Source organism: Hyperolius riggenbachi, chromosome 10 (assembly GCF_040937935.1).
Source record: "Hyperolius riggenbachi isolate aHypRig1 chromosome 10, aHypRig1.pri, whole genome shotgun sequence".
NCBI classification, from domain to species: Eukaryota; Metazoa; Chordata; class Amphibia; order Anura; family Hyperoliidae; genus Hyperolius; species Hyperolius riggenbachi.
This window is the reverse complement of record NC_090655.1, coordinates 112,177,271-112,192,663: the sequence shown is the minus strand read 5'-3', so window position 1 is coordinate 112,192,663 and position 15,393 is coordinate 112,177,271. Positions and strand designations below refer to the sequence as shown.

Genomic DNA, 15,393 nt, shown 5'->3' with positions numbered 1-15,393 from the left:
AAATAGTACTATGAAGAACATGACACGGGCTAAGTAGGGAAAATGAAATAAAAAACACAAAGTGGTGGCTATCATATGCAAACACTTAAAAACAGAAAGAGACAGCAGAAAGCAGAACACCAAGCCAGAGATTTCTAGACAAGAAAGAGACGCCAGAGACACCCAAAATGTGAAACACTATGAAGGAAGACAAACTGCCCGAATTAAGGTAAGCACAGTCTAGATGTGACCCATCAAACTCCCCCAGGGTCTTCTGCCAAGCTGGAGGACCCTCTGGCAGCCAATGAGCAACAAGTAAAAAATGCCATTGTGCAAGCTTGCCCGGATCTTAGCATGCCACCAACAAAATGGAGGGTAAGTGAGGACATCAAGCCACGTCATGTGTCACTCGTGACATGGGGATGGGAGAGATGCCAGGAGACAGCCAGAATAGGAACAAGAACAAAGCAAGGCAAGAACGACCTGGGGATGGATTTCGAGAACTAAAAGCGAGAGGAAATACACCATATATGTGCGTCTTTAAATATAAATTGGAAATAGATAACATTTTAAAATTAAAGCAGCACTCAAGTAGGATTAAGGGGGGAAAAAAATTAAATCTTACTTTTGGCACTCAGCAAAAAAGGTGGTGGACTCTTGATGAGGCACCTCATGCACATGTGATTCTGCAATCCTATGCAGGGTTAAAGTTCCTCTGGGTGACATGAAAACATGTCCTGCATAATATAAAGATTTAAACCCTCACCCTGCACTTATCTACAACAGCCCAGCTGGGATCATCTCCTGACTGACACCAATATGCAGATTATACTGTATGTTTCTAGGTTACAGACCTGTCCACTAAGCACAGACGGAGTAATCATGAAACTTTAGGTACATTCAAGTATAAGTCCTCCCAAATCTGATAAACACAGATGAGAAAATGATCCAAAATCCCAACTGTGGCCTCTATTCTAGCCCCACTGCTGAGCAATGTAGTTCTGGACAACTGCTGGATTCTCCACAGGAATGACCAGAGGATACAGCTGTGGTGACAACACTTTATTGCTCAGCTTGTGGATCAATGAAAAGGAGGCCAGAGATGGGATCTCAGAGAGGATCTGACAATACATCTACATGGTGGATGGCCTTTCACTTTGAATGTAGCTTATATGATATTTTCATTCAATGGCTTATTTTAAATAAAGATGCAAGCTTTTACATGAACAGGATCCTAAATGACTTCTGTCGATAAGAAAGCCTACTTCGCAGACTGACTACCTGGCTGCTGGCACTATCTGGGCTCTGCTCAGCCTCAGTGGCTCACTGAATTCAGCTGGACTCCCTGGCTAAGAAGTCCAACATTAACCCACACTCCATGCATCCTCTTTACATTCTTGGCTATGACCCTCCCTCATGAGCCATTATCCATTCATGGATCAAAGTTTTCATGGCAGAACCCATAGCTGTAGTGTCACCTGACTTTGTGGACCTGCTAGGCTCAGCACATCTCAATTAAGTTACCACTACTGGGAGGTAAGGCTGCATAGTTTCAACTATCAACTAGTTTCAACTGTTAATATACAGTAAGGACATTTTCCACTGTATTAGTTCCGGTCTGGTTTTTGGAACACAAACTGCTTGCCAATTATGCGTCCATCACAGCAATAATAAAGACTTCTAGACCCAAGGCCAGCAAATTTCAGCTAGGAGAAAAAATGGAAATCAAATCACTTTATCGGAACAGTGGAAAATGGCTGGCAAAGTTCTTATTGTTGTTTTTCTCCCTGTTTGGCATAGCCTCCCAGTTCCTGTCTTGTATGAGCGTCTTCCGATCACACGGATTAAAGACAATTCTTCAGATGCCCAGAGGTAATCCAAAACATAAAAGAGCATATAATGTTAAAGTAAGCAGCCACAGATTAAGCATTTATAACATGTTATAAATGCTTAATTGTGGCTGCTTACTTCAACATTATATGCTCTTTTATATTTTGGATTACCTCTGTCCTTATCTATACACGTTAGCAAGAAAATAACAGCTACCTGCAGTGTATAAGCAGGCATGACTGCCATCCAATATTAACCTGAGGGTCTTCTGTGGAGTATTGCTAAATAGTCATTATGCATGTTCTAAATTAAAAACTGGCTAATGCATCTATCTGTATGTGAAGTCTCCATTAACTCTTCCTTCCCCTTCAGCAGTGTTCCATGCAGATCACTAGTCACAATGCAGCACTTATCCCAATCCCTCTCTAACACTTTGTACAAACCATGCATTTTCCCATCAGGTCCGATCTGATTTCCAATAGTTTTTTGTTTTTTTTGATTGATTTTGGAGAGAAGTGTTTAGAAAATCAATCAGAAAAAATATCGGAAACCAGATCGTACCTGTCAGAAATGATCTATTCGACCCGTCTATCTGATGGGAAATTGCATGGTGTGTACCAGACATAAAGCACTGTATAGACCCTAGATTTTCATTGCTAAAGACAATCATTTGTGATTATTTCGGGCAAACATCTAGCATCAGCACAGCTATCGCATGACGTAATTCAGAGATCCTGTACGATGGATTTCTAAACAATGAGCAAAGCCCCCCCCCCACCCCCCAAACACACACACACACACACACACACACACACACACACACACACACACACACACACACACACACACACACACACACACACACACACACCTTGTCCTCTCTCTGCCCTCAGAACTGTATGTTTAGCTATACATGATCACAGTGTGGATGATTGATGGTGATACAGTGGAACAAGAATTCTGACTGATCACTGTTGACTTGATATATCATCCCCTTGGTTTCCTCTCTGAATGAGCCTGATAACATGCATGGGTTTTTAAGCCTCATATATGCTTCTTCAAGATTGACAGTATAGCCTGTAAAAGCTTGCATCAATACATCACTGTCGGCCAATGAAGACTTTGTAAAATAATATCACTCCATAATATAGCACTTTAAGGAACCCAGTAGAAAGAGGAATACAGAGGCTCTAATGTTTGGTTTTTAATGCACCTTGTCTGACTGTCATGATGATCTGCTGCTGCTAATATCCTCTTAGGCCCCTTAACCACGCAAACGCATCAGAAAACACTGTCGCGTTTTCTCCAATGCAGCTGTGATTTCCATTAATTATAATGAAAGTGAATTACATTGAATTTGCAGGAATTTGGCAGCAATTATCCATTGCCATTTCTCCGTGGATCGTAATGCATGGATTGGGACTTCAGACAAAGCAGGCTATGTACTTCTGATGTCACTGCGGATCGTATCGCCGCACAATCTGGCTATAAACTCGAGTGTGGGATCGTGTGGTTCCAAAATATCCAGTGTCAGGCTTTCTGAAGGCACCTTGATGCCACTGGTTTCATGCTTGCTGCAGATGTGACTGACACTAGGGGAGCCAAAAGATCACCACGACAGACAGACAACTGGCACTTGTTCAAAGGGTATAAAAATTGAAACCTCCACATTCTTCCCACTTCAGGTTTCCTTTCAAGGATCAGCCCACCTAAAGCCAAAATTTGTCATGAAAGGCCCACTAGGCAGAGTCACCCACCAGCTTCTTATATTACTCAGCTTCGGCAAGTGAGAGCGCTCAAACAAACAGAGTTACATGGAGCCGAACTTCAGGAAAAATGGCAATTTATCTTTTGCAGAACACAGAAGGGGGTTAAAACTAGGTTTACATTTTGTTGCTGTCTCCTCATTTGGGACAACTTACTTCACTTCTTGTCCTGACAGGAAATGGGTAAATCTCTCCACCAAGAACAGAGACAGCACTTGTTTGTGAAGTGGAGAAGAGCTAAGCTGGGGATATTGGCGATATTGCGGCCTGATCTACCATCTATTTAGATACTTTTATTGAATAAAAATCGGTGCCACAACAAGCATGCCTGATCGACAAATCAACCAATTTCTGTATGTAATCATTGGAATGTATTGATTGAGCACGCTGGAAATTCTTGGTTCGACGTTGCAAATCATGGGCATCGCAGTAACGGTGTGCAATATCGCGACGACCAACAAACACGACGGACCCCCAGCCACTGTCCCGCCAAATGTAACTGTCAACACCGGTACCCGTGCATTGTAAATCTCACCTGCGCCAGCTGCTGCGATTCCCAGTCTTATCCAGTGTCTTCCCCAAAGGGCTGCCAGGTACGTGTTTGACCTCACACATGCGCCACCATGTGGTGGAACTGGGTGTGATGGTGGCGCTTGGAGAAACTAGCGGAGGAGACCTGGAGTCGCTGCAGCTGCAGCAGATGAGATCCCAATGTACAGGCACCAAGGGGGAGACATTAACATTTGGCAAATGGCCAGGTGGGCGTAATCAGAAGCATCATGAGTAAGTATCCCTAGAGATTTCATACTGAAATCAATCGGGCATCAGCCAGTGTTGCATTGGCAACCAACAGATCTCTCTCTCTGATCAGATTTGATTGGAGAGAGCTCTGTCTCTTGGTCGTTCTGCCCATACATTGCTATATGTATGGACACTTTAAGAACCTCTGTCACATTTCTTATTGTGGTCTTTCATTTCCTGCTCTCAAGACCACAAAGTTTCAAACTAAAGTCACTGTGGTCCATGGAGGTCCTAGGGACAGGAAGGAAGGGAGAATCTCATAAACACTAAAAAAATGTAAATGGTTTGAGCCCCACCATAATCGATGAAAAAAAATGTTTTTCCTGGAGGTGGGTTTGATGACTTACGCCATCTTCTCTATGCAAGTGAAAGAAAGTAAAATCAACAGGAAGACCAATAGCGCTGCCACATGGATCATCCTGGAAGTTCAGGTACAAAGATCTGGCCACTGCAGTGTGAAACATACATGAAAGTGCTGGGAGACTCATCTAGCTGCTACAGACCAAATTTGAAACGTTAGTTTTTGGAGGGCTGATTTAACAACACAAAATACACCAAATCAAATTACTGTCTATAAAATAGATATACAAGTAACTGTAATCTAATAAAAACAGTGTAACTGCTAGCTAACCAAAGATACAAGAAGTTAAACAATGTATTAGATACGTATATTATAAATTATACTGTAATATATTCAATGCCCTGAAATGATTGTATTACATTGTAACTGCAATAGCTGTTAGGAACATTAGAAGTAAATGATGCTTAAAATTAATTCATAGCTTTTTTTGGCCTGCTTTCTAAAATAGTGCTACCTACTGCTGGTTATATCAAAAGAACTAAATGCAACATCCAGAGCATGAATAGTGATGGCTTACAGCTTTTGTCGGTCCAGACGTGGAGCTCCTGTGCCAGTTCTGGGATCACCAGGAAGGTTCGCCATCCTTGACGTTTCTTGGACTTAAGAATATCACCAAATATGTGATCTCCAATATATAAGATGTCTTTACCTTTAGCGCCCAGCAGGTCACATACGATATCAGAGGAGCCTAAAAAAAGAAACAAAAGTATTTCAAGAATGCTTTCAACTATGTTAGCTTATAACCGCATGCAGTAGTCAGCTTCACTTGAAGTAGCTTGTGCAAAAAATAAAAAAGAATTAAAAAAAAAAAAATCTGTGTCGGTGTGCACTCTCCATACAGGCTTTCTCTACTCCCTGCCTACCTCATCTACAGGCTTGAGACCTCACCTGCTTGCCATTTCCTGTAAAGGCATGGACCGGGCTGATGTCACCCGACATCGCTGGGCCGAGGTTGTACAGACAGAGCCATAGTCAGGCTACAAGCTGACAGTGCATTCTGTTGCTATGCCGGGGGGCAGAGAGCCAATGGAGCAGCGCAGACCTGACATCTGTGGTGGGTGGGGCGAGTAGAAAGCGGTCAACTGTTGTTGGGTTGAGTTGATCTTCCTGGCGAATCACTGGACGGGTAGTGGTCAGGAGCTGCTGTACACATGCCGGGTTATCATGCTGAAATCTATTAAAAATCTATGTGCAGTATGTGGAGGGATTTGATCAAATGGATCGCTCTTTGGTCAAAATTGTGATCTGTGAGGGATCTATATTTTGACCACATCAACCAGTGTATGGCCAGATGTAGAAACAGGCATTATCCAGTACTTTGAAGGTATACATTGCCTATCCTGACTGATAATAGAATTAGCCTTGCTCAAAATTTGGTTTAACTGGACTTTAAACCCAGTGGTTGTAATGTATTTAGCCACAGTAGCACACCACAGATTATCCCATGCATCTTTGCATTCATAAGGCTGAAAAGGTTGAATTCATAAATGTATAGATTATATTGCTCTTCAGTTTCCCATCCAATCCAATGAAACTTTATGGAGTTTACCATTTAGGGATGAGCAAGAACATTCTTGGGAAAAGAGATATCATCCTGCAGTGTTGCGTTCTGATGCGTTCTATGCTGTGTTCCATCTTCATACACTTCCACCTTCAGAGTGGAAGTCCCAGCTAAGAAGACGATAGTGGAAGGAGATGGGACGTAGCATAGAATGCATTGTAAGGGAGGGGTGGCTAGGTGAGTTAACTCCCTCAATCATAACTCTCAGCTTCCACACCGTGCAGGAGGATCTAACTTTTTGCAAGCATGTTTTTTTGTTATCATTTCAAGCCATTATTATCAAAAGAAAAGCATATCAATGCAAGAATGTTCTTGCTCATGCTTATTCCCCTCTATATAAAACTTTTACCTATGTGAAAGAGACACTGTAGTGAAATGGATGTGAAGGCTGCAATTTTTCCATTTTATATTATGCCACTTCTCTGGCTGTCCTGCTGATCCTGTGTCTCCAATACTTTTAGCCACAGACCCAGAACTAGTATGAACGTCAGGCGCTGTGAATTAAGTAGGGTCATATTATTCAAACAATGCTATAGCCCCCAAAAAATCAGCAGGATTGCAAGACAATTGGCATTCTTTAAAAAAATAAATAACCCAACTGTATTCCTGGGGCTTCCTCCAGCCCGATAGCTCCCTGGTCATCCACAGTAGTCTCCTGGTTCATTAGCGACTGGCCCCGGTAAGTTGTCCAGTCGGCACAGGCGCACTGCGGCTGCACATGCTCCCGTTGCCGGGTGGGTTCTGCGCCTGCGCAGTAGCAGAATGCTCCAGGCAACAGGAGTGCGGCGGGAGAGCACACAGCCACGCATGTGCAGATGGCCCCAGACCGGAGGATTTTCCGTGGCCCAATTGCTGAAGAACGAGAAGGCAGAGGAGGACGACGAGGGATTGATCAGGCTGGAGGGTCTGGAGGAAGCTCTGGATTTTCTTTTTAATGTCCCATTTCAGGTTCCCTTTAAGCAGCTTCTTACAAGCAGAATGTAGCCATTTTATTATTTTTAAATATACTGTAATACCCAGAATCTCTTAAGCTGCCCAAGTAACCAGTTTCTCTATTTATGTCTGATCCATTCAAATAGCACATGTCTGAAAGCTGGCTAGAGTGAGTGAGGAAAGATTTTAAAAAAACAATTACAGGTAACTTCTAGGGTAAATGTCTTTAAGATTCACCAGTACACACTTTAGGCCCAAAGCAAAGAGATTAATACTACTGTAATAACCAACATCGTCCATACCTCCTGAATAGACAATTCCATGCTGTAATGGTCCCGTGTAGGTTCCAATCTTAAGCTTGCCGGTGTTCTAAATTGGGGAAAACATAAGAATAACTTTAACTGTGGAATAACTTTTAGGTTGTGGAACTAAAGTCCACAGCCTAACGCAAATAAAAATACGAGTTACTGTGAAATATGTGCGTGACCAAACTGGTAGAAACTCTACTATCCCCTCTTGTGAGTGTCTTTGTCTTCCCACCATGAGAAACTGTATGGCAATATACAACACAGAAATAGATGGATGCATTCCAAGTGCTACCAACAGAAAGGGGTGTACAACCAAATTGTATAAATGCCAAACTGGAGCATTTGTACACCTCAATAGAAAGCAATGCGAGTCTCCATGACTGCACTTTCTAAACTACGTACACTGCCTGCACTTGTTCTCAGGGAGGTCTTCAACACCCTGGGATATTTATAAACGTCAGTCTTATTAAATACAACAGTGCTCCACACGCAGCAGGAAATTTGGACGCCAGATAAAGCCAATAGTAGAATATTAGTAACATTTACATTTAGTGTTAATTTTTGTTAGTAAAATATTGGTAAATATCCCCAATATTTAACTACAGCTAATCCTAATCCTATTCTCACATACAGTAGAATACTCCTCCCCAATGCCTAATCCCCTCCCAACGCCTAACCTTAACCATCCTCCTTTCTGACACCTAACCTTAACCGTCCCCGTGTGCGCAATCCCCCTTCCTGGCTCTTAAATAAATGACAAAAGTAATTGTCTCTCTTCATTGTTTATCTCTTTTAACAAAAAATAGGACTTTGCTATAGAGTTTTGATTCAACCGAATATTTTCAAATTGGAACCCACTCCCCTGATGGTATGAATACCAAGTGGATGACAGAAGGGAGATCTTGAGCGTCCGTGGATGGAGGATCAGCTGAAACACCAGGCATAATCACACTCTAGCAGCTCCTCAGCGCTCGCCTGTAAGGCGGACTGGAGAGGACACTACAGAGCACGCCTCTTCCTTTTTGCTTGGTATGAATAGCAAATGTGATGCCCTGTTTCCGCAACTAAAGACAATTTTATGCATTTCCCAGATGGGTCGAGTGGTCTCTCTTTGGATTTCAAGCAACGCAAATGGCACTGATATAAATGATGGGCCATTTAACATAATATTTTGTTGAACGTCCATTAAAAGCAATAAAGGAAAACAAGCAATTCCTGTAGCTCTCAATGACGAATAACTTCTACAACCGTCAACAGGTAGTAATAGGAATTCTGCACCACTAAACAGGTATTCTGATCCTGAACAAAACTGCTCCAGCTGTATCCGGTGAAGGGTGCTTTCCCCCAGACTAAATGTTTCACATCTTTCCATAGATGTTCAACAGGAATCAAATCAGGAATCATAAAAGGACATGTCAGAAGAGTCCATTGCTTTGTCCTTAGCCAGTCTTGGGTATTTAAGCCTTGCGTTTTGGGTCATTATGATCTGCAATTGAGACAGAGCTTTCTGACATTGGGCAACATAGATCACTCCAGAAGATCTTGATACTCTTGAGATTTAATTGTTCCTGTGCAGGCTCAAGACCCCCCCCTCTCTCCAAGTCAGACCCAGCAAAATGGTCTCACAACATCTCCAAGCTTTGCTCAGGTTTCACAGTAGTTATGGTGTTATTTTATTTTAAAGCTTAATTTTAACTCTTTGAACATAGAACTAATGTGACTTGCCAAAAAGCTCCCATTTTGTCTCATTTGTCCAAAGGACATTTTCTCAAAAAGAATGCTGCTTGTCAATATATACTGTAGCAAATTCCAGTCTGACTTTAAAGGATACCCGAAGTGACATGTGACATGATGAGATAGACATGGGTATGTACAGTGCCTAGCAACAAATAACTATGCAGTGTTCCTGTTTTTCTTTCTCTGCCTGAAAGAGTTAAATATCAGGTATGTAAGTGGCTGACTTAGTCCTGACTCAGACAGGAAGTGACTACAGTGTTACCCTCACTGATAAGAAATTCCCCTTTTTATCTCTTTCTTGCTCTCAGAAGCCATTTTCTAGAAAAGTGTTTTATAGTTGGAATTTCTTATCAGTGAGGGTCACACTGTAGTCACTTCCTGTCTGAGTCAGGACCAAGTCAGCCACTTACATACCTGATATTTAACTCTTTCAGGCAGAGAAAGAAAAACAGGAAACCAGCATAGTTATTACTGTGTTCGGCACTGTACATACACATGTCTATCTCATCATGTCACTTCGGGTATCCTTTAAAGGTTTTTACTTTCAGTAGAGGAATCCCCCTGTATTTTCTTACATTGAGCCTATCGTCACTCAAAAAGCAACAGATGGTGTGATCAGACACTGATGGACTTTAACCTTAGATTTCATCTTACAACGTCCTTGCAAGTAACTCTTTGTCTACCATTCTCACAATCCCTCTGCCCATCCTGGGGTTGATTTTCCTTTTGTGGCCATGTCCAGGAAACCTACCTACTGTCCCATGGACCTTAAATGTCTCAATAATTATTGAACATGTTGTCACAGGAAGATACAGCTGCTTATAATAGTTCTCTGCCTAATGCTCGGTACACACTGAGATTTTCTGTTCGATTTACTGTCAGATCGATTATTTCCAACATGTCCGATTTGCTTTCCGATCAATTTCTGTGCACTTTAATAGGAAAGCGATCGAAAAATACTCGGAAATCGATCGAAAAGCAAATCGGACATGTTGGAAATAATCGATCTGACAGTAAATCGAACAGAAAATCTCAAAGTATGTACCCAGCATTAAACATCCTTGTTGGGAGGGTTGGGAGGTGTCAGGTCAGCAAGCAACACATTTGTGTCCATGGCTGTATATACTGGTAAGATTGTACAATCAGATTACATTCTGTGTCATCAGTTTTAAACAGACTCAGTCTCTCCATTTAGTTAAGTACACAGCACCTTCTGCATTTGCCCCAGTCTGAGCAGGATGTTAGCAGCAACTGTAAATAGCGTTCAATATTGGATATTGAATCACAAGAGCTTGGATCTGATCTGACTTGTGTGTGGTCTCTTGTAGTGGCGACATGTTCCCAATGATCTGCAGCCTTAGGTGTTGCCAAAACAGGTGCAGTAATGAGAGATAGACAATCTTATTTCTACAGAACTATGAGAGGGGCTGCAGGGTGAGTAAAATAACCCTCAGCGTACCTTCACTTGTGAGTGGTCTGCCTTATTTCATCTCCTCCATTTAACCCTATTAGATATTAACATGTTGTAGCAGTGTACACAGTACACACACAACACAACATTTATTTCTCGCTTTTCTCCTGGCCACCTCAAAGCGTTGCATGGCTACAGCCACTTAGGGCACGCGTCACAGAGACCAGAATCATTAGGGAGCCTTGCTCACAGACTTCTTACGGTTTACATATCCACATACTGGCTTGCACCAGGAATCAAACTCTAGTCAAAGGCTCAAACCCTATATCAAAGGCAACAGCCTTAAAGAGAATCTGTATTGTTAAAATCGCACAAAAGTAAACATACCAGTGCGTTAGGGGACATCTCCTATTACCCTCTGTCACAATTTCGCCGCTCCTCGCCGCATTAAAAGTGGTTAAAAACAGTTTTAAAAAGTTTGTTTATAAACAAACAAAATGGCCACCAAAACAGGAAGTAGGTTTATGTACAGTATGTCCACACATAGAAAATACATCCATACACAAGCAGGCTGTATACAGCCTTCCTTTTTAATCTCAAGAGATCATTTGTGTGTTTCTTTCCCCCTGCAGCTATCTTCCACTGAAGTGTCAGGCTGTTTCTTCCTGCAGAGTGCAGACAGCTCTGCCTGTATGTAATTCCTCAGTATGTGAAAGCCCAGCCAGCTCAGAGGAGGATTTATCCAGCTTGTAAAAGATAATAGAGCAGAGAGAAGCTGCACTAATCTAAATAACACACAGGCAGTGTGCAGAGAGGGGCCTGGAGGCGGGAGATGCATCACAGAACCACAACACTGAAGAACTTGGCAGCCTTCCAGACACAGGCTGACAAGTCTGACAAGAGAGAGATAAGTCGATTTATTACAGAGATGGTGATAGTAGAACGTGCTGCAGTAAGCCAGAGCACATTAGAATAGATTTTGGAACTTGTAGGATGGAAGAAAAATGGGATGAAATTTTTGTTACGGAGTCTCTTTAAGCTCAACACACACCATACAATCTTGGTTGTACAGATTTACCAAAAACACACCTGAATAAGACTACAAAAACATATGGTATACCCTAGTAGAAAAGTAGTTAAAATTTAACTTTTATTATATTACATTAAAAAATAACCAAATTGCTGATCAAATATTCAATGCGATTGAATTGACTAGAGGTACAAGTCAGGGGTCCTAAGGACCATCCTCCTAGTTCACTACAGTATTACTAAAACCCTACACCAAACTCAACATGTTTCATTTCCTCATTTGGAAACTTCGTCAGGAAAAGTGCGTACCCTAGTGATAGAGTGACAAAGTGCTCAACATAGTAAATACATATTACAATTCACATATTAACAAATGATAGCAACTAACAGAGTAATGGCCGCTACAGCAGCCTGCTAAGAAGTGAGCGTCAGGTCTCTCCTTTTTATACCATTTACAGAACCACAAAGGATGCTGGGAGGGGTGGGAGCAACCTCAGAACTCCTCCCAGTGACTAAATAGACTTCCATTGGATCCTGCCAGTGTCCATCAATTAATGGACCAATGGTAAAGATGGACTATCCTTTGCCATATAATTATAAACGTTATTACCCAGTACTAGTCAGAACTCAAAATTGGATACAGTATGCCCAAAGACGCCCCCAGACATCCCCTGGAAGACGCATTCATTCCCCTGCCCGGAGAGCAATAAAAAACTTTCCTCCGTATTTGGCTTAATTTGATTGGTGGATGCGCAACTATGGGGGGCGGGACTAGGCGCCGTATGGGGAGAGAGATGGACAGGAGGGTAAACCAATGAGTGCACCAGCCACAACTCCTCCTAGACGCACCATTATACCGCTGGAGGGTTAGATTGGAGGACGTCAGCGCGTAAGGAACCAATGCGAGTTATGCGTGGTTACCATGGCGACGTATATACGACATGCGGGGTGCAGTAAATAAATTAAAAGGCAAAATGCCATTGGTTTAAATAATGTTACATCACCGTTGCCCCGGAGACGTGTTATTGTTAACATCCACATACGTGCTCATAGCTGCAAACTGGTTCGAAATACCAGTATAAATGAAGATCCATTATGTGCATATATATCCGCATCCCCCATGGTCACAGAGATGACATAAAATAACATATAAGAGACAAGGTTAGCGTAAGTCTCAATAAATCCACGGAGGGGGGAGGGGAGGAGGGGAACCATCTTGTCAGCCGATATCAGTATAAATAAAAATCCATTATGCGCATATATATCCGCAACCCCTCTAGTCACAGGAATGTTTGAGAGACCTCTTAGGGTTACCGGGCAATTTAGTTCATATAATGACAGGGCAGAAAGTTATTGGATTATGCAGTCCAATAATTAGAGAGGAAAGGAAAAAACCCCCCCATTAGGGTCTTGATGCAGAAAGAAGGGAGGGGGGGGGGGGGGGAGGGGGGGGGGGAGGAAAAAGGAGGGGGGGAGGAGAGACAAAGGGGGGGGGGGGGTAGGAGGCGGTATTTCCTACCTACATGAACTAAATAAAGGGGGCAAAGGTAAACCCCTCATTCAAACCATAAGGACTTAAAGTTCCGAGTCTGTATATCCACTTTGCCTCCTGTTGTCTCAATTTTTGATCGAGATTCCCCCCTCTAGGACCCATTCTCCACTTCTGTATCACCCAGAATTGGAGGCATGCTGGATCACTATTGTGTTTTTCCTGCCAATGTCTCGAGACTGAGGTATTACGTTTATGAGAGATGTCTCCCAGATGTTCCAAAATCCTTTCTTTCACTGGCCTTGTGGTTTCACCAATATATAGGAGCTGGCATGGACATTGTAAGGCATATACGACACCCTCTGTGTTACAATTAAAAAACTCCAGTAGATCGAAATTTCTACCATCTTTGGGGGCCTTGAAGTTACTGCATTTCAGTACATTAGCACATGCCTTACATCTACCGCATTTGTACATACCCCGTAAAGGGCCACCAAGCCATGTCTTTTTAGATCTTTCACCCTGATCACTTCTAACTGGTAGAAAGGAGTGTGTTAGACTATCCCCCAGGTTCCTCCCCCTTCTGTATGTTATCAATGGTGATTGTGGGAGAAATTCTTTCAATTGTGGATCCAATTTTAGGATGGACCAATGTCTTCCCAAGATTCTCCTAACATTATTCGATTGATGGGTAAATGTACTTATTATTCTAGCTTTGGACCCACCTTCTTTAATTTCCTTTCTCTTGGGGATCAATAAATCCTTTCTCTCGGTTGATCGAGCTCTCTCATATGCACCGTACAGATTTACCAAAGCTATGTAGTATAAGGGCCAACAGATTGAAAATACCTTGAATCATTGATTGTATAAGCTCTTATACTACATGTAAGTGGTAAGATTGAACAACCACGATTGTATGGTGTGTGTTGAGCCTTAACCTGTACGCTATCCACTCGACATCTGCTGACCACTACATCAACACATCAGTGTGCACCATTACAGCACTCTATAAAGGGGGCACAGACATGTAACTATATTTCTGGGCTTTTGTTTGGTGTGAATTTACAACGCAAGTCTGCAAAGTTGAGACTCACCCTTAAAGTCTTTCTCACATTAATGTAATTTAGCCACACTCTCCATGTGATGCATTGCTTATGTAGTGGTGAATCTGGCCCAAGTGCTCGTGTCATATGCAAACATGGTGAGTGACTTCAACATGCAAGCTTGTGCGGTAATATCGCAATCACAAGCTGTGAACTGCTCATGGCCAGGATTTTGTGCGTCTCACATAAATTTACAATAGAAGCTGAAGAAAGGCTTGGAAAGAGACATAAAAAGAATATGCCAATTTTTTTCCCTTGATTGTAGCAAAGGTGGAGGGGGGAGGGGGTGTTACAATTACAGTAACTAGGAAAGTCCTATTGTTAAAGTGCTTGCTATCCTACCTAATAAAACCCCTGTGTCTGTGTGTGTGTGTGTGTGTGTGTGTGTGTGTGTGTGTGTGTGTGTGTGTGTGTGTGTGTGTGTGTGTCCGTGCTTTGCGCTATTGTGCATGTGCAGCACAGATAGCCACGGCACAGGGAGCAGGACAGGTCAGGGGGCCGCCGGGGAGAGGGAGGCGGGGTTTCAACACAGACCTAGAGCCCGTTTTTAAACGGGCTTAGGTCTACTAGTGATAATAGTGATAATATAAGAATAGTCGCCACCATTTTTTATTTTTTGTTTACAATTTTTGATATTACAGCAAGTTCACTTACAGTATCCACTTGTCTCAGCACAGTTCCTTCCCCAAAAAACAAGGGCTTCCGAGCGTCCACTAAAATGAGGTCAAAATAGGACTGCCAAGGCCGATGTTGGGACCCAGGCTGAAAAACAAGAAAGTCATATTTGACATCTGTTGAAAACTTAACAGCAAACTGTTAATTAAAAACAAATGGATTAGCTGCAGGAATAGCTTTAATAAGTTACAGCAATAAATCTACAGAGTCTAATGAAGCTACTGATTACTCCAGGGCAATACAGTATTTTAATATGGAAATTATTGCAGCCATGAAAAGTTCTATGTCTGGCAGCCTGCCATGCTGGCAACCAATTAGTGCACTGCTATGGAATGTTAAAGTGCTTGCTGAGGAGCTGCCACTGGGGTGGAATGGCCAGAGTTTCAAGCTGAAGCTGATATCAAGGCATG

The 15,393-nt window shown here is 42.4% G+C and overlaps 1 protein-coding gene across 5 annotated transcripts in view; it reads right to left on the bottom strand.

Annotated features, from left to right (window-relative positions):
* NT5C2 (5'-nucleotidase, cytosolic II) overlaps positions 1–15,393 on the bottom strand; it is a 156,012-nt gene that overhangs the window by 10,581 nt on the left and 130,038 nt on the right. For all 5 annotated transcript variants that reach the window (XM_068257522.1, XM_068257523.1, XM_068257520.1 and 2 more), the window contains 3 exons: positions 14,963–15,070; positions 7,534–7,600; positions 5,255–5,425 (listed from right to left, as the gene is read on the bottom strand). In XM_068257522.1, the coding sequence (XP_068113623.1) occupies positions 5,255–5,425; positions 7,534–7,600; positions 14,963–15,070 (346 nt within the window). The remainder of the gene's footprint in view (positions 1–5,254; positions 5,426–7,533; positions 7,601–14,962; positions 15,071–15,393) is intronic.